This window comes from Leucoraja erinacea, chromosome 6 (genome assembly GCF_028641065.1).
Source record: "Leucoraja erinacea ecotype New England chromosome 6, Leri_hhj_1, whole genome shotgun sequence".
NCBI classification, from domain to species: Eukaryota; Metazoa; Chordata; class Chondrichthyes; order Rajiformes; family Rajidae; genus Leucoraja; species Leucoraja erinaceus.
In genome coordinates, this window is record NC_073382.1 from 69,181,544 (window position 1) to 69,202,618 (window position 21,075).

Sequence of the window (21,075 nt, forward strand, 5' to 3'; positions counted from 1 at the left end):
GGTAGATGGGGTGGTCAAAAAAAGGCTTTTGACACATTGGCCTTCATCAGTCAAAGTATTGCGTATAGAGGTTGGGAGGTCATGTTGCAGTTATATAAGATGTTGGTTGGTGTTATGTTGGAAAGGGTGCAGAGAGGATTTACAATGATGTTGCCAGGATGCAAAGGTCTGAGCTAAAGGGAGAGGTTGAGTAGGCTGGGACTCTATTTACTGGAGCACAGAAGGGTGAGGGGTGATCTTATACAGGTATATAAAATCATGAGATGAATGGATCGGGTGGACGTACAGAGTCTCTTGCCCAGAGTAGGGGAATCGAGCACCAGAGCGCATGGGTTTAAGGTGAAAGGGGAAAGATTTTATAGGAATCTTGAGGGGTTTTTCACACAAAGGGTGATGGGTGTATGGAACGAGCTGCCTGAGGAGGCAGTTGAGGCTGGGACTATCGCAACATTTAAGAAGCAATTAGCTACACTGATAGGTAGAGCATAAATGCCATGTGACTTTTCATGCCTTTTCTGATGATTTCACCAAGATAACGCCTTTTTCACGATCGAGTGCTTAAATCAGCCTTTTTTGACGTTTTGCTAAAAGGTCGTGCTATTTTCTCTAATTGTACTGTGATTACAATGACGTTTTCTAATGTTAACATGTTAATATTAATGTTATTATTAACGTGTTAACATAATATAACTTACAAGAAAATTTCCGCCACCGGGGCAAAACCGGGGGCGTCACCGTCGGCCATTCATTCGTTCGTGCTGCTGCCCGCTGGTTCAGTCTTCTCCAAGATCGATTTAAGAAAGAACTGCAGATGCTGGAAGGTAGACAAAAAATGCTGGAAAAACTCAGCGAGTGAGGCAGCATCTATGGAGAGAAGGAATAGGTGACATTTCGGGTCGAGACCCTTCTTTAGGTTGATGCGGAGGGGGGGCAGGAAAAAGAAAGGAAAAGGCGGAGACAGTAGGACTAGAAGGAGAGCTGGGAAGGGTGAGGCGGAGGAGGGAGAAGACAAGGGTTACCTAAAATTAGTGAAGTCAATGTTGATACCGCTGGGGTGTAGACTACACAAGCCAAATACCCAAGCTTGTCTCCTCACTACATTTACTGCTGGCTCCAGATGCAAATCTGAGTTTTGAGTGATCTGTACAAGGCATTCATTAATGCTGGAATTCCACTGTGGAAATTGGAAAGCAAATCTCTCAGTGTTTTTTTAGAGAAATACACAGAGGAACATATACGAAGCAAGTCATCATTACGGAAAAATTATGTTGACAGCAACTTCAACATTGTTGTGCAGAAAATTAGAGATGAAGTTGCATGCAACAAAATATGGATCTCAGTAGACGAGCCAACCAATGCTGTGGGGAGATATGTTGCTAATGTGGTCATTGGTACAATGGAGGCAGGTCAACCATCAAAGGAGTATTTGTTGACATCGGAAGTATTGGAGAAGTCAAACAGCTCAACTATTGCTCAGTTGTTTACATCTTCACTTGCTGTACTTTGGCCAGAAGGTATATAACACGAGAATAGAAACATAGAAAATAGGTGCAGGAGTAGGCCATTCGGCCCTTCGAGCCTGCACCGCCATTCAATATGATCATGGCTGATCATCCAACTCGGTATCCTGTACCTGCCTTCTCTCCATACCCCCTGATCCATTTAGCCACAAGGGCCACATCTAACTCCCTCTTAAATATAGCCAATGAACTGGCCTCAACTACCTTCTGTGGCAGAGAATTCCAGAGAATGTTCTTCTGTTTGTTTGCAGCTCTGTACATGAAAAAAGCTGCTTGTGCTCTTAAAGTTTTATTCCCCAAAATGTTGCATTTGACATGCTTAACGCAAGGACTTCATAGAATTGTCAAGCACATAAGTAGCTTGTTTCCAAATGTCGATCGCCTAGTTTCCAATGTCAAGAAAATCTTCCTCAAAGCAACGTCACGTGTGCAGTTGTTCAAAGAAATGGCACCCGAGATTCCGCTCCCTCCTTACCCCGTTTTGACTAGGTGGGGTACATGGCTCCCTGCTGTACTCTACTACGCAGCAAATTTTGAAAAGATAAAATAAATCGTCAACTGTTTTGAAGAAGAATCTACTGCAGTCAGGATCGTCAGTGAAATCCTGCAGAAAATGTCCCTCCACCGGAATCTTGTGTTTATTGCTTCCAATTTTGCAAACTTCCCGCAAGCTATCACTTCCCTTGAGAAACGTGGCGAAACATTAATGAATAACTTGCAGGTTTTCAACAAAGTAACTGACGATATCCGTATAATTCCTGACGATGTAGGTAAAGACATACAAGGAAAATGTGAGAAAGTGAATTTAGCTAACAAAGATCTTGAAGAAATACAAAACATTGCTAAGGTTCTCAAAGGTAGTTGTAATGCACAAGATATCGACAAGAATATAGAGTTTCTAGCTTGTTTCGGGTATGCACCAGTGACCTCAGCTGAGGTAAAAATAAGTTTCTCACAACTGAAGCATATTCTGTCTGATAGACAGCATAGTTTAACAGTAGATAATTTAATAAAAATGCTATTAATTATGTGCAACCTGGTAACTTTGGTCATTTAATGTAGAATAACTTTATATTATCATTTTTAACCATATCTTGGTGTTGGAAATACGTGCCTTTTTTTGTCAATAAATGCCTTTTTCGTGCCTTTTTTGTAATTTTATTATGCCTTTTTGCCTGCCTATTTCAAAGTTTTTTAGCGCCTAAACATCCTGGCTCTACTGATAGGACAGGCTAAGAGGGAGGGATATGGGCTAAATGCAAGCAAGTGGGAGTAGTGTAGATGGAACATATTGGTTGGTGTGGGCAAGTTAGGCCGAAGGGCTTGTTTCTACACTGTATGACTATGCTGATATCAAGTTAAGAGTTGAGAAACCAGAACCCCTTAACCTTTTGTCTCTCTCTGATCAGTATGATTTGTTTTCAGGTTTTCAACACCATTTTTGAAAGCATACTTCACTTTGTCCAGCACTTTTATCTGGCACTTGTACATTTTCTTAACATATAACTTATCAAGACTGGCAAGTTCCAGCAAATGCCAATGCGGTTACAAAATAGGTCCTGGGCCAATTTTCCCTCATCCTCTCAGTACACAAGACTGCTGATACAAAGTGCAACACAATACTTCAACAGTGGCCGAATAAGTGATCGGAGACTCCTGGTGGAATCCCTTGGAAGGTTTTAAAAAAAACACCTCAAAAGTACATTGAGCACAAAGGTAACAGCAGATGATTTTATTTTTAAAGCTGCTGGAGGAACACAGAGAGAAATGAACAGATGTTTTGGGTCAGGATCCTTCTTCAAGATTGCAGGGAAGAGTGCTTTGCAAGCAGGGATGCACTGTATGGGGAAGGAGGATGAGCAAACCAGAGAGTCATGGAGAGAGTGTTCTATGTGGAAAGCAGAAAGTGGTGAGGAGGGGAAGAGATTATTGGTGTTTAAGAGGGAACTGCAGATGCTGGAGAATCGAAGGTTACACAGAAAAGCTGGAGAAACTCAGCGGGTGCAGCAGCATCTATGGAGCGAAGGAAATAGGCAACGTTTCGGGCCGAAACCCTTCTTCAGACTGATCAGGGGTGGGGGTGGGTGGGGACAAGAAAGGGAAAAGGAGGAGTAGCCGGAAAGCTGGAGGGTGGGAGGAGACAGCAGGGGAGCTGAGGAAGGGGAGGAGACAGCAAGGACTAACAGAATTGGGAGAAGTCGATGTTCATGCCCCCGGGGTGCAGACTCCCCAAACGGAATATGAGGTGCTGTTCCTCCAATTTCCGGTGCTGCTCGCTGTGGCCATGGAGGAGACCCAGGACAGAGAGGTCGGAGGCGGAGTGGGAGGGGGAGTTGAAGTGCTGAGCCACCGGGAGGTCAGCTTGGTTATTGCGGACTGAGCGGAGGTGTTCGGCGAAACGATCGCCCAACCTCCGCTTGGTCTCACCGATATAGATCTGCTGACATCTAGAGCAGCGGACGCAATAGATGAGGTTGGAAGAGATGCAGGTAAACCTCTGTCGCACCTGGAACGATTGCTTGGGTCCTTGAACGGAGTCGAGGGGGGAGGTAAAGGGACAAGTGTTGCATCTCTTGCGGTTGCAAGGGAAAGTGCCCGGGGAGGGGGTGGACCGAGAGGGAAGGGAAGAATTGACAAGGGAGTTATGGAGGGAGCGGTCTTTGCGGAAGGCAGATATGGGGGGAGATGGGAAGATGTGGCGAGTAGTGGGGTCACGTTGGAGGTGGCGAAACTGACGGAGGATTATTTTTTGTATGTGACGGCTGGTGGGGTGAAAGGTGTGGACTAGGGGGACTCGGCCCTTGTTGCGAGTGCGGGGATGGGGAGAGAGAGCAGTGTTGCGGGGTATGGAAGAGACCCTGGTGCGAGCCTCATTTATGGTGGAGGAGGGGAACCCCCGTTCCCTGAATAGTGAGGACATTTCCGATGTCCTGGTGTGGAACGCCTCATCCGTGGAGCAGATGCGGCGTAGACGGAGGAATTGGGAGTAGGGGATGGAGTCCTTACAGGAAGCAGGGTGGGAAGAAGTGTAGTCCAGATAGCCATGGGAGTCAGTGGGTTTATAGTGTATGTCGGTTAGAAGTCTATCACCTGCAATGGAGATAGTGAGGTCAAGGAATGGTAGGGAAGTGTCGGAAATGGTCCAGGTGTATTTCAGTGCCGGGTGGAAATTAGTGGTGAAGTGGATGAAGTCAGTCAGTTGTGTGCGGGTGCAGGAGGTGGCACCAAAGCAGTCGTCGATGTAGCGGAGGTAGAGGTTGGGGATGGGGCCCTGGTATGTATTGAACAAGGATTGCTCGACGTAACCTACAAATAGGCAGGCATAGCTGGGGCCCATGCGTGTGCCCATAGCTACGCCTTGTATTTGGAGGAAGTGGGAGGAGTCGAACGCGAAGTTATTGAGGGTGAGGACCAGCTCCGCTAGGCGGAGGAGAGTGTCAGTGGCTGGGTATGGGTTGCTTCTCTGGTCGAGGAAGAACCGGAGGGCTGTGAGACCATCGTGGTGGGGGATGGAGGTGTATAGTGATTGGACGTCCATGGTGAAGATGAGGGGGTGAGGGCCTAGAGAATTGAATGCGCAGAGACGACGGAGAGTGTCTGAGGTGTCTTGGACATAGGTAGGGAGGGATTTAACCAAGGGTGATAGGATGGAGTCAAGGTATTTGGAAATGAGTTCGGTGGGGCACGAACAGGCGGAGACAATGGGTCTCCCGGGACAATCAGGTTTGTGGATTTTAGGGAGAAGGTAAAATCGGGCTGTGCGGGGCTGGGGAACGATGAGGTTGGAGGCTCGGTCGGGCAGGGCATTGGAGTGGATGAAGTTGGTGATGGTGCTGGAGATGGTGGCCTGGTGCTCGTCAGTGGGGTCATGGTCCAGGGGTAAGTAGGAGGAGGTGTCCGATAGTTGGCGCGTGGCCTCAGCTTTGTAGAGATCGGCGCGCCAGACTACCACGGCACCTCCCTTGTCAGCGGGTTTGATAACCAAATCTGGGTTGTTGCGGAGTGAGTCGATGGCAGAGCGTTCCTGGGGTGAGAGATTGGAGTGAGACAGGGGAGTGGAGAAGTTGAGGCGGTTGATGTCGCGACGGCAGTTATTGATAAAAAGTTCTAAAGCCGGAAATTGGCCACGAGGGGGGTTCCACGAGGAGGGGGTGCGTTGGAGACGGGATCACTCTGATGGTGACCACACCTGCCCCTGCACCACCTCTTCATCTTCATTCAAGGGTCCAAACACTCCTTCCATGTAAGACAGAGGTTTATATGCATCTGCTCCAACCTCATCCATGCATTCAAATCTACCTCATTTACATTGTAGACCAGTTCGCTGAATATTTGTGCTCTGTACACCAGTGCCAGCTGAAACCACTTCAATTGCTCTTCCCATTCAAACCTGTCTGTTCTCAGCCTCCTCCATTGCCAGAGTAAGGTCACATGTAAACAGGAAGATCACCAATTCATATTTAATTTGGGTAACCTACAACCCAAATAGCATGAACAATGAATTCTCCAATCTCAGGTAACCCCAACTACAGCCGTAATCTATTCCTTGCCTATCCTGTTCCTCTCACAAACAACTCTCTTTCAAGTACCCCGCCACTCGGTTTCTTTGCCCTTTTCCACTCCTGCTCATCACCCACTCCATATCTTTCGGGTCCCCTTTTTCCCCACCCACCCACCATCCCTCTGGTTGCACATTTCACTCCTCACCTTCCTTTCTTTTCAGATTCCATTAGCTTTAGTCCTTTGTATTCGCCACTAAACACCTGTAGACTTTATGACCATCTCTACATTCTCTCGCCTACCAGATTAATCAGTCCGCCTCAACCTACCTGATCTCCCGGAAGCCAAACACTTTAATTCCCTTTCCCGTTCCCACACTGACCTTTCTGTCCTCAGCTTCCTCCATTGTAAGAGTGAGGCTGATCACAAATTGGAGTAACAGCATCTTGTATTTTGCTTGGGCAGCTTATACCCCAGCAGTATGAATATTGATTTATCCAACTTCAAGTAACCGCTGCATTCCCTTAAGAGCCTGTCCCACTTGGCTGTCTTTCGCGCGCCATTTATGCGACCTGCTAGCGAGTGGATAGCGCGGGGACGGGAGCATGGAGTGGGGTGGAGGAGTGTGGAGTGGCGTGGAGGAGTGTGGACTTCGTCCTGAATGAAATCTTCGCGCGGTACCGACCTGTCGCGTAACTGACGGCCAAAGTGGGACAGGCCCAAGACCCTGGCGCGACGCAAGGTCTCACCTCCAACAGCAGCAGGAGCAGGCAAACGATCGTCGCTCAGCCTGGGGCTCACGGCCGTTGCGGATCCGGATCCGCCCCCACTTCTACTCCCAGAGCGAAGCCAAGAAAATTGAAGATAGATACAAAATGCTGGAGTAACTCAGCGGGACCGGCAGCATCTCTGGAGAGAAGCAATTGGTGACTTCGGGTCAAGACACTTCTTTCAGACTGAAGAGTCTCGACCCGAAACATTATCCATTACTTCTCTCCAGAGATGCTGTTGGTCCCGCTGAGTTACTGCTGCATTTTGTGTCCATCTTCAAATTACGTCACGTGCTTCAGACGGTTGTATGGGCGCATGGTGACGTGCATGACTCTCGCGGGACCATCACTACCGGCCTGTCACGCAAGTGACGGCCCAAGTGGGACAGGCCCTCTACTCTCCAGCCCTCCCCTAGGCATGTCGCAACAGGTTCTCGTTCTCACCTAGCTAACTCCCAACAATGGCCTGGTTCGTTTATCGTTACTTTTTTGAAACCTTAATTCATTTATTCTATATCTCTCTACATCACTATCTATATCTCGCGTTTCCCTTTCCCTGACTAGTCTGAAGAAGGATCTCAACCCAAAACGTCACCTGTTCGTTCTCTCCAGAGATGCTGCTTGTCAGGCCGAGTTACTCATTTGTGTCGATCTGTCAATGAACCCCATCCTTCCCAGGATTCACCTATCATTTGCCAGATCTTGACCCACCACATCATCTCAGGTCTCTATCCAAATCTTGAAGAAGGGTCCCAATCAATTCCTTCCACAGATCCTACCTGACCTGCTAACTCCAGCGTCTGCAGTCTCGTGTGATTTTGGTAGGCAATTAGTTTCAACTAGACTAAGGTTGGTCCCCCAACTCAACCCGTTCCCCCAACGCAATATTCCACCACTCACCCATAGCCCCCAACTGCGCAGGCGCGGCTCATTTCCCCTCATCTCCAGCACTCTCCCCTTCCTCTTCTCCCTCCCTCTCCTCCCCTTCCTACCCCCTAATCTCACTCACTCCCTCCACTCCCTACTCCCCCCTATCCCTCACCTCCCCCCTATCCCCCCCACTATCCCTCATCACCCCCTATCCCCCCCCCACTATCCCTCATCACCTCCCCCACTCCCCCACCCCTCTCCCTCCCCCCCCCCCCCTTCCATCCTCCCCTCCTCCCCCCTCTCCCTCCCACCCTGCCTTCTCCCCCCCTTGTGGCATATGCTTGAACCTGAGCAGATAGGATGTTTCTATACACTTCAGAATTCATTATGCTACTATCATCAGCAGTTGTATCATCAATGAAGATAAGTGAGTTAGTACCTTCAGGAGCCATACATGCCCAGGCCATAGCACCCCTAACACCATGTTTCACAGATGAGGTGGTATGTTTTGGATCTTGAGCAGTTCCTTCTCTCTATACTTTGCTCTTGCCATCACTCTGATACAAGTTAATCTTAGTCTCATCTGTCCACAAGACCATTTTCCAAAATTATGGTTGCTTTTTTAAGTACTTCTTGGCATAGGTAGGGGGGCAAAGGTAGGTAGGGGGCGCCGCAGTGGCAGCAGCGCTTTAGTTTTTTTCCCCAACTTTAAACATTTTTTTTTTTTAGTATGTTTTAAAGTATGTTTTTGATGTTTCTCGGTGTTTTGTTGGGGGGGGGTAAGGGGGAAACCGTTTCAGCCGCCTCCTCCACGGAGAGGCGACTTTTTCCAGGTCGCCTCCCCCGTGGCCTAACAGCAAGGATCGGCGCGGCCTTTCCCGGAGACGCACCCGGGGCTTCAGCGGTGGGCGCAGCGTGGACTCTCGGCATGGGGTGAGTGAGCCCTCGCTGGAGGGAATCGCTCAGTTTCGCTGGCCCGGGGCAGCCGGCAGCCTGAAGCCGCGGTCTGCACAGCTCCAGCTGGCGCGGCGTCTACAGCCCGGGATCCCTCGTGGGGGACCCGGGGGAAGAAGAAGAAGCCATCACTGCTGGCCCGCGGACAACTTCTACCGTGGGTCCGGCATGGACTTACCATCACCCCTGGAGGGGAGCTTCGACCACCGGCCCTGCGGTCTGCGGAGCTTCTGGCTGCGGCGGGAACCTTAAATCTTCGACCGCCGGCCTGCGGCCTACACCAACCTGAAGCCGCGGTCTCCAGTGGGGAAGAGCCGATCCTGGACTTGCCTTTGACTTTGTCCGTTACCAACTGGACGTCCGCAGCAACGGCTGCAGAGGGTGGAGGTCCCGACCACGGGAGAAAATGGAGGAGGTCTGGCCAAGTTCTGTGCCTTCCACCAGTGATGAATGCTGTGGTGGATGTTTGTGTTACATTTTTTATTGTGGTTGTGTGTTCTTTATTATTGTACCGCTGCTGACAACCCAAAATTCCACCGACCCTGGTTGTGTGGCAATAAATTCTATCAAATCAAATACTGTAACCTGGCCATCTTATTTTTGCAGCCAATCAGTGGTTTGCATCTTACAGTATAGCCTCTGTATTTCTGTTTATGAAGTCTTCTGCGGTCAGTGGTCATTGACAAATCCACACCTAACTCCTGAAGAGTATTTCCAATCTGTCAGACAGGTGTTTGGGGATTTTTCATTGGAGAATTCTTCTGTCATCAGTTGTGGAGGTCTTCCTTGGCCTTCCTTTGGGATTAGTAAGCTCACCAGTGCTCTCTTTCTTCCTAATGATGTTCCAAAGTTGATTTTGGTAAGCGCAAGGCTTGGCTGATATCTCTAGCAGTTTTATTCTTGTTTCTCAGTCTCATAATGGCTTATTTGACTTTCATTGGCACAACTTTGGTCCTCATGCCAATAAACAGCAATAAAAGTTTTCAAAGGTGATGGAAAGACTAGGTGCTGAGAGCTCTCTTATACCTGCATTAAGGAGGCAATTAAACACATCTGAGCAATTACAAACACCCATGAAGCCATGTGTCCCAACCATGGTGTTTATGGTGCCCCGGATGGGGGGGGGGGGGGGGGGGGGGGGGGGGGGAAAAATATGTACAGTGCATTCAGAAAGTATTCAGACCCCATCACATTTTCCACATTACAGCCTTAATCTAAAATGAATTAAATTCATTTTTTTTATGATCAATCTATACACAATACCCCATAATAAAAAGCAAAAACAGGTGTTTAGAAAATTAGTAATTAAAAAGAAATAACTGAAATATCACATTTACATAATTATTCAGACCCTTTACTCAGTACTTTATTGAGGCACCTTTGGCAGCGATTACAGCATCAAGTCTTCTTGGGTATAACGCTACAAGCTTAGCACACCTGTATTTGGGTAATCTCTCCCATTCTTCTCTGCAGATCCTCTCAAGCTCTGTCAGGTTGGATGGGGAGCGTCGATGCACAGCTATTTTCAGGTCCCTCCAGAGATGTTCGATCGGGTTCAAGTCCGGGCTCAGGCTGGGCCAGGCAAGGACATTCATAGGCTTGTCACAAAGCCACTCCTGCGTTGTCTTGGCTGTGTGCTTTGGGTCGTTATCCTGTTGGAAGGTGAACCTTCACCCCAGTCTGAGGTCCAGGACGCTTTGGAGCAGGTTTTCATCAAGGATCTCTCTGTACTTTGCTCCGTTCATCTATCCCTCGATCATGACTAGCCCAGTTCCTGCCGCTGAAAAACATGATGCTGCCACCACCATGCTTCACCACAGGTATGTTATTGGCCAGGTGATGAGCGGTGCCTGGTTTCCTCCAGACTTGACGCTTGGCATTCAGGCCCGAGTTCATTAGACCAGAGAATCTTGCTTCTCATGCCTTTTGGCAAACTCCAAGCCCCTTCCACACCGATTGCTCAGTTTGGCCTTGGTGGTTCCAAAGCTCTTCCATTTAAGAATGACGGAGGCCACTGTGCTCTTCGGGACCTGCAATGCTGCAGAAATTGTTTGATACTTTTCCCCAGATCTGTGTCTCGACACAATGCTGTCTCTGAGGTCTTTGGACAATTCCTTCATCTTCATGGCTTGGTTTTTGCTCTGACATGCACCGTCAACTGTGGGACCTTATATAGACAGGTGTGTGCCTTTCCAAATCATGTCCAATCAACGTAATTTACCACAGGTGGACTCCAATCAAGTTGCAGTAACATCTCAAGGATCATCAATGGAAACAGGATGAACCTCAGCTCAATTTTGAGTGTCACAACAAAGGGTCTGAATACTTGTGTAAAATTTCAGTTATTTCTTTTTAATTACTTTGCAAACATTTCTAAACACCCGTTTTCACTTCATTCTGGGGTATTGTGTGCAGATTGATGATAACAAAAATGAATTTAATCAATTTTTAAATAAGGTTGTAACGTAACAAAATGTGGAAAAAGTGAAGGTCTGAATACTTTCTGAATACACTGTATAAACACTGTTGCAATTTCTACATGGTGAAACCAAAATGTATAAAAATGGCCTTTACTAAAATCTGACAACGTGCACTCTAACCACATATGATTTTTTTCTATTATAAATCTCAAATTGTGGAGTACCGAGGCAAATAAATAAATGATGGGTCTTTGTCCCAAACATTATGGAGGGCACTGTACATATGCATATTTTAATTTAGTTTAGAGATACAGCACGGAAACAGGCCCCTTCGACCCACCAAGTTCGCGCCAATCAGCAATCCCCGTGCACTAGCACTATCCTATGCATACTAGCGATAATTTACAATTTCCCCAAGCCAATTAACCTACAAACCTGTATGTCTTGAGTGTGGGTGGAAACTGAAGATCTCGGAGAAAACCCACGTGGTCACGGGATGAACATACAAATTCCGTACAGACAGCACCCATAGTCGGGATCGAACCCGGGTCTCTGGCGCTGTAAGGCAGCAACTTTATCGCAAAGGCGCGCATCTCAAATGACAAGAACAATCATGCATATTCAAACACCTTTGTTGGGAATCCAGACATCTGGAAATGATTTATTTTTACCATGACATCGAGAAATGGCACTCTCTACAGATAATGGTGTCTGTTTGATTACGATTTGTCATTTACACGGTAACATGGTTTTTTTTAAGACTGGTTTATACGAATTCCTGGTTGAAACTGACATTCAATCCTCAGGCCCCCCCTTCTACACTAGCTAATAGTGTTTATTAACCATGTACATTCAAAGTTAATTAAATATAAACATAATCCTGGAAGCCCACACCACAAAAACAAATGCACCTCTTGAGGCTCAGTCAAAGGTAGGATACCACATAACTCTCAGTTACAGGTGATCCAGTTTCAACACAGCAATATTGGTCCCATTTGTACAGTTAATCCCATTTGTAAGATTTTCTTAATAGCATTCACTTGGGAGCAATGCTTTTATTCTCCAACTTAATGATAACAAAGGCAAGAATAATACTCTTCATACAAACTCCACACATTTCATGAAGAACACTTCCATTGTCTTTTTGCTGGCTGATATTATAAACAAATATTCATTGACCAGCAATTATCTCACCCAGCATATGCCACATATTCAATATTAGCTTGGCCCATACAACTTAGTGGAGTGACATGCTGAGCTCTAGGATTGTTTTGATAAAATTGATAAATGAAATAATTTACAATGAAATCGATTCAATTATTTTACCTTTCTTCAAATAATCTTGTCCCCGCAAAGAAAATTAATTTATGATACATACTTCTATAGAATGTTATCCTCTAGTAACTCATCCAAATAGCATAATTTTGAGAAGAGCAGTAGTTGAACAGCTATGTTTCTATTGAGGTCATCATACCAAGCCCAAATATCCATCCTCATTACCACAAATAAATCCATGCTTCCAGCAAAAGATGGCCACCAGAATAACAATCAACACTGTTGATGTAATTTCCTAAATCAAGTTACTGCAACCCTGATAGCAAATGGGTATGCAAAAATATGGCGCTTTATGTGGTTTAGGGTCATTTTTAATGCGCATGACTCAGCTTCTCAATGAGTCATCAGGGAAATTTAGGTGAATTGTCAGGTGTGACTACGATTCAATGCAATAGTAAAGCAGAATATTTAAGAAGATTTATTTCAAATTGTCAAGATTTTAAAAAGAACAAGTATAAAAATTCAGTTGTTGACCAACTTATGATTACAGATTTCAATCTATTCCTGTGTACAGTTACAAATTCGGAGGAAAACATTCCAAGCATTTTAATGCATTTAGTTCCTTAACCAGGACACACAGGAAATAACAAGGTGAGTTCTGAGATTTTGAAATATACAACTGGCAGCTTAGACTTAAATCCTATACCATTAAAAAAAAACACTTGTTTTTATGGTTACATACACATGAAGTACAGTACAATTTTACCTTGCAGTTTCACCACATACAGAAGATTTATTTCCAAATAAAATAAAAATAAGCATAAGTCTATGTCTATTGTTGCAAGAAAACATCTCAGGCTATTTTACAACTTAAAACTTTTCAAGTAATAAATGGAGGTATAAACAAATAAAAACTGTATTAAAATTCAGCACATGATTAAAATTGATCATTTTGAATTAAATACTGTGAAGCCTTTGAATTCTATGCACCCATTTCACATTGACACTGTACACATCTGTAGCTCAAATATGAAATATAATCTGTCATACATTAAACAGAACTGAAATTATAGTCTCAGTGAAAATGCATATTTACATGATTAAACAATGTTTTGTAATATGGAAGTACCTACAGCAAAGAAAACATTTTTTTGAAATTGTACACTGATGTTTCAACAGAATTTCACAACAAATTGTACTACAGCCCTAAAATAAACGCCAAATTTGATAACCGCAGAATGACAAGGCACTGTTACTGGTGGAGGTCATTGACAATTAACATGTGGAATTAAATCACATTCTAATTCTATTCTACCAACTTTTGTAAAATATTTTTTCAGAAAAAAAACAAATCGATCTACCTTACCAAACACGCTTACATTTTATCAAATATTCAAACACCTCTACCAAAGATAATTCATGTCTAGGGTTAATGGTAAAATATGCTAGCAAATACTTCCATATCAATATGAAACCAAGAGCATTCAGACAAAATGTTACTCTTGTTACATGATACTCATAATTCTATAATGATCCCATATGGAAGTTATGCTGGATGCTTTAAAGCCTGTTTTTGAACAACACTGCAACATTATCAAGTAGTAATATCGCATCAGCCTGAGACATTGTAATGTTTTAACTATTATTTCGTGCATTTAGCAAAGATGATATAATTGACATTTAATATGTATTAGATGCATAGGTTTTTATGGGCCAGAGCGCAACCTTTTGCTGGTGGAGAATACCACTCAAGAAAATAAGGAGGGAAATGAATACTCAACGTTTCAGTTTGAAACTCTTCAAGAAGGGTCCCAACCTGAAATGTTGTCTATCCATTTCCCTTCACCCATGCTGTCTGGCTCACCAAGTTGTTCCAGCAGTTAGTTTTTTTGCTCAAGTTTCCAGCATCTTATGTCTCGTCAAGAAAACAAGGCCTGCTCTTGTGTTGCCAGAATACGAGACACAGGTAGAGTGTTATTAATATTACAACAAAAATCTGAATTAAATCAAAATGTAGAGGGTTACTGTGCATAAACAGCAGGTTTAAGCTTTGTACGTAAAAATCTTAACAGCATTCTGTTGACTATCAAGAGTCAAAAGTACAAATGAGTGCTGTAGATCTTTTTTTGCTACTTACATCACTACGTTATTTCAAGTTTTTATATTTGGGCAATTTAAAAATGTATGGTACAAAATGTTTTTAAAAATCTTTAATTTAAAAAATTTGAATTGTTTTCAAATAAATACAATAAAACAGGCTATGTTTAACAATGAAGTTGATTCTGTTATTTAAAAGCACCTTTACATAAAAACCTATTTATTTAAAAAGCTGAATTTAAAAAAATTGTACAAACTTATCTTTATACACAATTTATGGTTTGCTATATACAGAATAGCAAAATAATTGTTTAAAAGTGATAGTTCACCACTTAACTGTGTTATGAAAGAGATTTGAGAACTGTTGGTTATTGTGTGTTAAAATGCCTTACCATTATAAGATTATTCTAATTATTTAATGGGATATTTAACTGTATAATTTGAATCACAGATCATTGAAAGCAATTTTTAAAAACATCTATTCCAAAAATGTTCAACTTTTTCCCCTTTAATGGGATGTACACCTTATAGCTAATTTCCCTAAGGCACTACAGTTCCACCACAAAACAATTAGGAGTTTTGTCCATTCTATAAGCTTCATTCAAAAACAAAAAACTTGTATTACACACCAATAATGATAAGTTGATGTTTGAAGACAAAATTATTCTGTTCATTTACCATAAATTGACTAACATGGAAAATAATAAGCAGAAGGTATATGATAAGAAAAAGGTTTTGTAAATGTTACAAATGCATCTACTGATGGATTGAAATAACTTGTGTGTTATCCAGGAGATGCTCTTCCAAATTAAAGTTTGGAGAAAACAAACAAGCTGCTTGTGCCATCCGAGTTCCTAGATTTTTCAAACCCAACATTAGTTTGTAATTTTGCAATACCTCGCGATAAAATCAACTTTTATTGCTATCTCTCCAAAGAAATTTGCTATTTATAGTGAAAAACAAAATCCTGCTGCAAAGGAGTGCCTACTCATTCAAATCTCATTTTGAGATAGATTATCAGAAAAATCCAGTGTTCATTATTCCGTCATTTGCGAACAATATTTTCCAAATGAAAAGCAGCTCCAGGCAGATCATCATTTACAACATACCATTTTACATATTAATTCATATCTACATAAATTATATCCTTCTACAACTTAGCAGGTTGAAGTCATTCCCAATGCTCCACAAATAAATCAAATTTGCACTGCCAATTAATGTTCCCCCCGATTTCTATTAAATTACTTATATTCAGGATTAAAGCAATTTTGATGGAAGAAATATTTTGTCAGACCTCTAAAATAAATGTCTTCCTATAAGATCGTAACAATGAACTTTGCTAAATGCGACTCATTTTACTGTTTTATTGCATTAAAGAGAAATTTTCAGCAGGAAGTAATAATATGCTGAAGCATTTCTATTACTTTTCATTCCACGTCTTTTTTTAAATGGTCAATTTCAAGATTATAAAACGGATTCAATATCAGGCCTATCACATGTTTAAATAGGACAACCCTGGTTCTTATTGCTGGTTAAAAATATTTAAAAAAGACCATATCCAAGTACTTTGAAAACAATCAGGGTGCAAAAATATTTAAAGGCTTCACAGTAAATTTCAACAAACATGGCAGCTGTTACTCTCACTTGCACGATGGACCCACCAAGGAACTCAAGGAGACAGCAGGATGTTTCCACTCTTCTCCATCTTTTTACCCTTGGACAATGCTGCAACCTGTTTCAACAATTCTCGATTTTTGGCCTATTAAAAATATTGGGATAACAGAATAAGAAGTTTAAAAACACGGCAACAATAAATTATTGAAAGCATTTATCAAAAAGATTCCAAATTGTTTACAGGCATTCCATGTCTAGTTTTAGTCTGAAAACTAAACAAAATCAGAGGAAGTAACTAGGAAATTGGACAAGGGAGAGCCAGTGGATGCAGTATACCTGGGCTTTCAGAAAGCATTTGATAAGGCCCCACATAGGAGATTAGTGGGCAAAATCAGGGCACATGGTATTGGGGTTTGGGTGCTGACATGGATAGAAAATTGGTTGGCGGACAGGAAACAAAAAGTAGGGATTAACGGGTCCCTTTCAGAATGGCAGGCAGTGACTAGTGGAGTACCGCAAGGCTCGGTGCTGGGACCGCAGCTATTTACTATATATATTAATGATTTAGATGAAGGGATTACAAGTAAGCAAATTTGCAGATGCACAAAGCTGGGTGGCAGTGTGAACTGTGAGGAGGATGCTATGAGAATGCAGGGCGACTTGGACAGGTTGGATGAGTGGCCAGATGCATGGCAGATGCAGTTTAATGTGGATAAATGTGAGGTTATTCACTTTGGTAGCAAAAATAAGAAGGAAGATTATTATCTAAATAGTGTCAAGTTGGGAAAATAAGTACAACGGGATCTGGGGGGTCCTTATTCATCAGTCAATAAAGTAAGCATGCAGGTACAGCAAGCAGTGAAGAAAGCAAATGGCATGCTGGTCTTCATAACAAGAGTTGAGTATAAGAGCAAAGAGATCCTTCTGCAGTTGTACAGGGCCCTAGTGAGACCACACCTGGAATATTGTATGCCATTTTGGTCTCCAAATTTGAGGAAGAGCATTCTTGCTATTGAGGGAGTGCAGCGTAGATTCACAAGGTTAATTCCCGTGATGGCGGGACCGTCATATGCTGAGAGAATGGAGCGATTGGGCTTGTATAATCTGCAATTTAGAAGGATGAGACGATCTCTTATTGAAACATAAGATTATTAAGGGTTTGTACACGCTAGAGGCAGGAAACATGTTCCAGATGTTGGTGGAGTCCAGAACTAGGGGAAACAGTTGAAGAATAAGGGGTAAGCCATTTGGAACGGAGATGAGAAAACACTTTTTCACACAGAGAGTGGTGAGCCTGTGGAATTCTCTGCCTCAAAGGGCAGTGGAGGCTAGTTCTCTGGATATTTTCAAGAGAGCTAGATAGGGTGGCAGAGTCAGGGGATATGGGGAAAAGGCAGGAACAGGGTATTGATTGTGGATGATCAGCCATGATCACATTGAATGGCGGTGCTAGCTCAAAGGGCCAAATGGCCTACTCCTGCACCTATTGTCTATTGTTACAGTGGATGACATCTTATATAGCAGCACCTGAACCTTACAGCCAGGACCAACTGAGCTCAATCAACTAAAAATAAAATAAAATGCCGAAATCATCATGTTAGAACATTTGATTAGAGGTCATCAAAGTGAAATAGGGGAACAAGGAACTGTAGACACACGTTTATAAAAGACACAAAATGCTGTAGTGAATTGAAATATTAACCATTTCACTTTCTCACAGAAGTTGCCTGGGCTGCTATGTCTTTTCCAGCATTTACTTTTTTTATTTCATAAGCAATCACATATAACAATGTCAATTAATAAATAAATGGCAGGAGATTGAAATAACACAAGAATAAGTGGCAGCAATAAACTTAGGATAAAATTGCTGAGTGCACAATCTCAGGTGAGAGGGCAGCATAATGGTGCAGCTGTAGAGGTAATACAACGAGGTACTCAAGTCAAGTCAAGTCAAGTTTATTTGTCACATACACATACGAGATGTGCAGTGAAATGAAAGTGGCAATGCTCGCGGACTTTTGTGCAAAAGACAAACAACAAAACAACCAAACAAATTATAAACACAATCATAACACACATATTCTTTTACATAATAAATAATGGAAGGAAAAACGTTCTGTAGAGTTAGTCCCTGGTGAGATAGGCATTTACAGTCCGAATTGCCTCTGAGAAGAAACTCCTTCTCAACCTCTCCGTTCTCACTGCATGGCAACGGAGGCTTTTGCCTGACCGTAGCAGCTGGAACTCAATGGTTGGCATGGAACTATTAACAATTATATCCATGAACTATTAACAATTCTACTTCAGAGGCGAGGTCTTAAAAGCTGGACATGGGTGGCAGTGGAAACAAAAAAGGAAATTTATCAAGGACACAGAAGCAGCTTTTAAATTTGTTGATGGAAGACCCTGATGGATAGGCCAATGGTTTGGGTCCCTCTCCCTCTCTTTGGGCTTACTTACTGGTTACTGTGGATTGCTCCCCATCACTATTATTTACATAATTAACAGCTTTTAGCAAGAAATATTATTTAACTTATTTCAGAAGTATCTGTGCAAATGTTATTGATATTACTTTTATTATGACATTTCATAATTTAAAGGAAAATTATTGCATGTCATTAGCGTCATATTTTGAAATAACAACACATGGCTGAGGAGGAGACTGAGTAGTTTTAGATGTTTCACACCAAGCGTCAGTTTAACAATGGCAACACAATGAGTCAAAGTCATGCCGGTATATGCTCTAGTAATACCTGGACGTTATTAAATTATATACAGTGCCCTCCATAATGTTTGGGACAAAGACCCATCATTTATTTATTTGCCTCTATACTCCACAATTTGAGATTTGTAATAGGAAAAAAATCACATGTGGCTAAAGTGCACATTGTCAGATTTTATTCAAGGGCATTTTTATACATTTTGGTTTCAACATGTAGAAATTACAGCAGTGCTTATACATAGTCCCACCATTTCAGGTTACCATAATGTTTGGGACACAGCAATGTCATGTAAATGAAAGTAGTCAAGTTTAGTATTTTGTTGCATATCCTTTGCATGCAATGACCGTTTGAAGTCTGTGATTCATGGACATCACCAGTTGTTGGGTGTCTTCTCTGGTGATGCTCTGCCAGGCCTGTATTGCAGCCATCTTTAGCTTATGCTTGTTTTGGGGGTTAGTCCCCTTCAGTTTTCTCTTCAGCATATAAAAGGCATGCTCAATTGGGTTCAGATCGGGTGAGACTTGGCCACTCAAGAATTGACCATTTTTTGGCTTTGAAAAACTCCTTTGGTGTTTTGGCAGTATGTTTGGGATCAAGATTCAAGATAGATTTAATTATCACGTGTGCCTGTTGGCACAGTGAAATGAATTTCCATATAGTCATACAATAAAAATCAACAGGACACAACACACTATAGAGTTTGACATAAAACATCATTGTCTTGCTGTAGAATGAACTGCCGGCCAATGAGTTTTGAGGCATTTGTTGGTACTTGAACAGATAGGATGTGTCTATACCAGGGGTTGGCAATCTACGGCCCCCGGGCCGCATACGGCTCGTAACCCGAAATCATCCGGCCCGCAGGCGGAATTTTTGCCCCGTGATCATCCGGCTCGCTGAGCGCCCGCCCTGAGCGTAGCCGAGCTCTGGCTGTACCTCAACCTGCGCAAAGCCGCGCACCTTCTGTGAACACATTTAAGAAAGAACTGCAGATGCGGGAAAAATCAAAGGCCGACAAAAATGCTGGAGAAACTCAGCAGGTGAGACATGCAAGGATTGCATGAGGATGCCTCACCCGCTAAGTTTCCTCAGCAATTTAGTCTACCTTCTGTGAACACGTGATTTCATGCCAGTCATCCGGGGCGGGACCCATGTGTACACGTGACAGATGTGGCCCACCATCCGCTCACAGACATGCGTCCCATCCCCAGTGTAGAACAAGGTTGCCAACCCGTGGTCTATACACTTCAGAATTCATTCTGCTACTACCATCAGCAGTTGTATCATCGCTGAAGATAAATGAGCCAGTACCTTCAGCATCCATACATGCCTAGACCATAACAACCCCATTACCGTGTTTTTACAGATGAGTAGGTATGGTTGGGATCTTGGGCAGTTCCTTCTCTCCTCCTACTTTGCTCTTGACATCACTCTGATACGAGTTAATCTTCATCTCATCTGTCCAAAAGACCTTTTTCCTGAACTGTGGTTGCATTTTTAAGTACTTCTTGGCAAACTAACCTGGCCATCCTATTTTTACGGCTAATCAGTGGTTTGCATCTCGCAGTGTAGCCTCTAGATTTCTGTTCATGAAGTCTTCCGAGGACAGTGGTCATTGACATATCCACACCAGACTCCTGAAGAGTGTTTCTCATCTGCCGGACAGATGTTTGGGGATTTTTCTTTATTATAGAGATAATTCTTCTGTCATCAGCTATGGAGGTCTTCCTTCGCCTGCCAGTCCCTTTGCGATTTGTAAGCTCACCAGTGCTCTCTTTCTTCTTAATGATGTTCCGAACAGTTGATTTTGGTAAGCCAAAGGCTTGGCTGATGTCTCTAACAGTTTTATTCTTGTTTCTCAGTCTCATAATGGCTTCTTTGACTTTCATTGGCACAACTTTGGTCCTCATGCTGATAAACAGCAATAAAAGTTTCCAAAGGCGATGGAAAGACTGGAGGAAAGACTAGGTGCTGAGAGCTCTCTTACACCTGCATTAAGGTCATTAACGGGACGGAGGTGGAACGAGTTTCTAGCTTCAGGTTCCTGGGAGTCAACATCTCCGATGACCTCTCTTGGACCCACAATACCTCTGATCAAGAAGGCTCATCAGCGTCTCTTCTTCCTGAGGAGACTGAAGAAGGTCCATCTGTCTCCTCAGATCCTGGTGAACTTCTACCGCTGCACCATCGAGAGCATTCTTACCAACTGCATCACAGTATGGTATGACAACTGCTCTGTCTCCGACCGGAAGGCATTGCAGAGGGTGGTGAAAATTGCCCAACGCATCACCGGTTCCTCGCTCCCCTCCATTGAGTCTGTCCAAAGCAAGCG

At 43.3% G+C, this 21,075-nt stretch overlaps 1 protein-coding gene across 4 annotated transcripts in view; it reads right to left on the bottom strand.

Annotated features, from left to right (window-relative positions):
• Positions 1 to 12,774: 12,774 nt before the first annotated feature.
• Positions 12,775 to 21,075, bottom strand: part of fam76b (family with sequence similarity 76 member B) — a 42,804-nt gene continuing 34,503 nt past the window's right edge. For all 4 annotated transcript variants that reach the window (XM_055637317.1, XM_055637320.1, XM_055637319.1 and 1 more), the window contains exon 10: positions 12,775 to 16,165. In XM_055637317.1, coding sequence (XP_055493292.1) covers positions 16,076 to 16,165 — 90 coding nt within the window. In that variant the 3' untranslated portion in view covers positions 12,775 to 16,075. The remainder of the gene's footprint in view (positions 16,166 to 21,075) is intronic.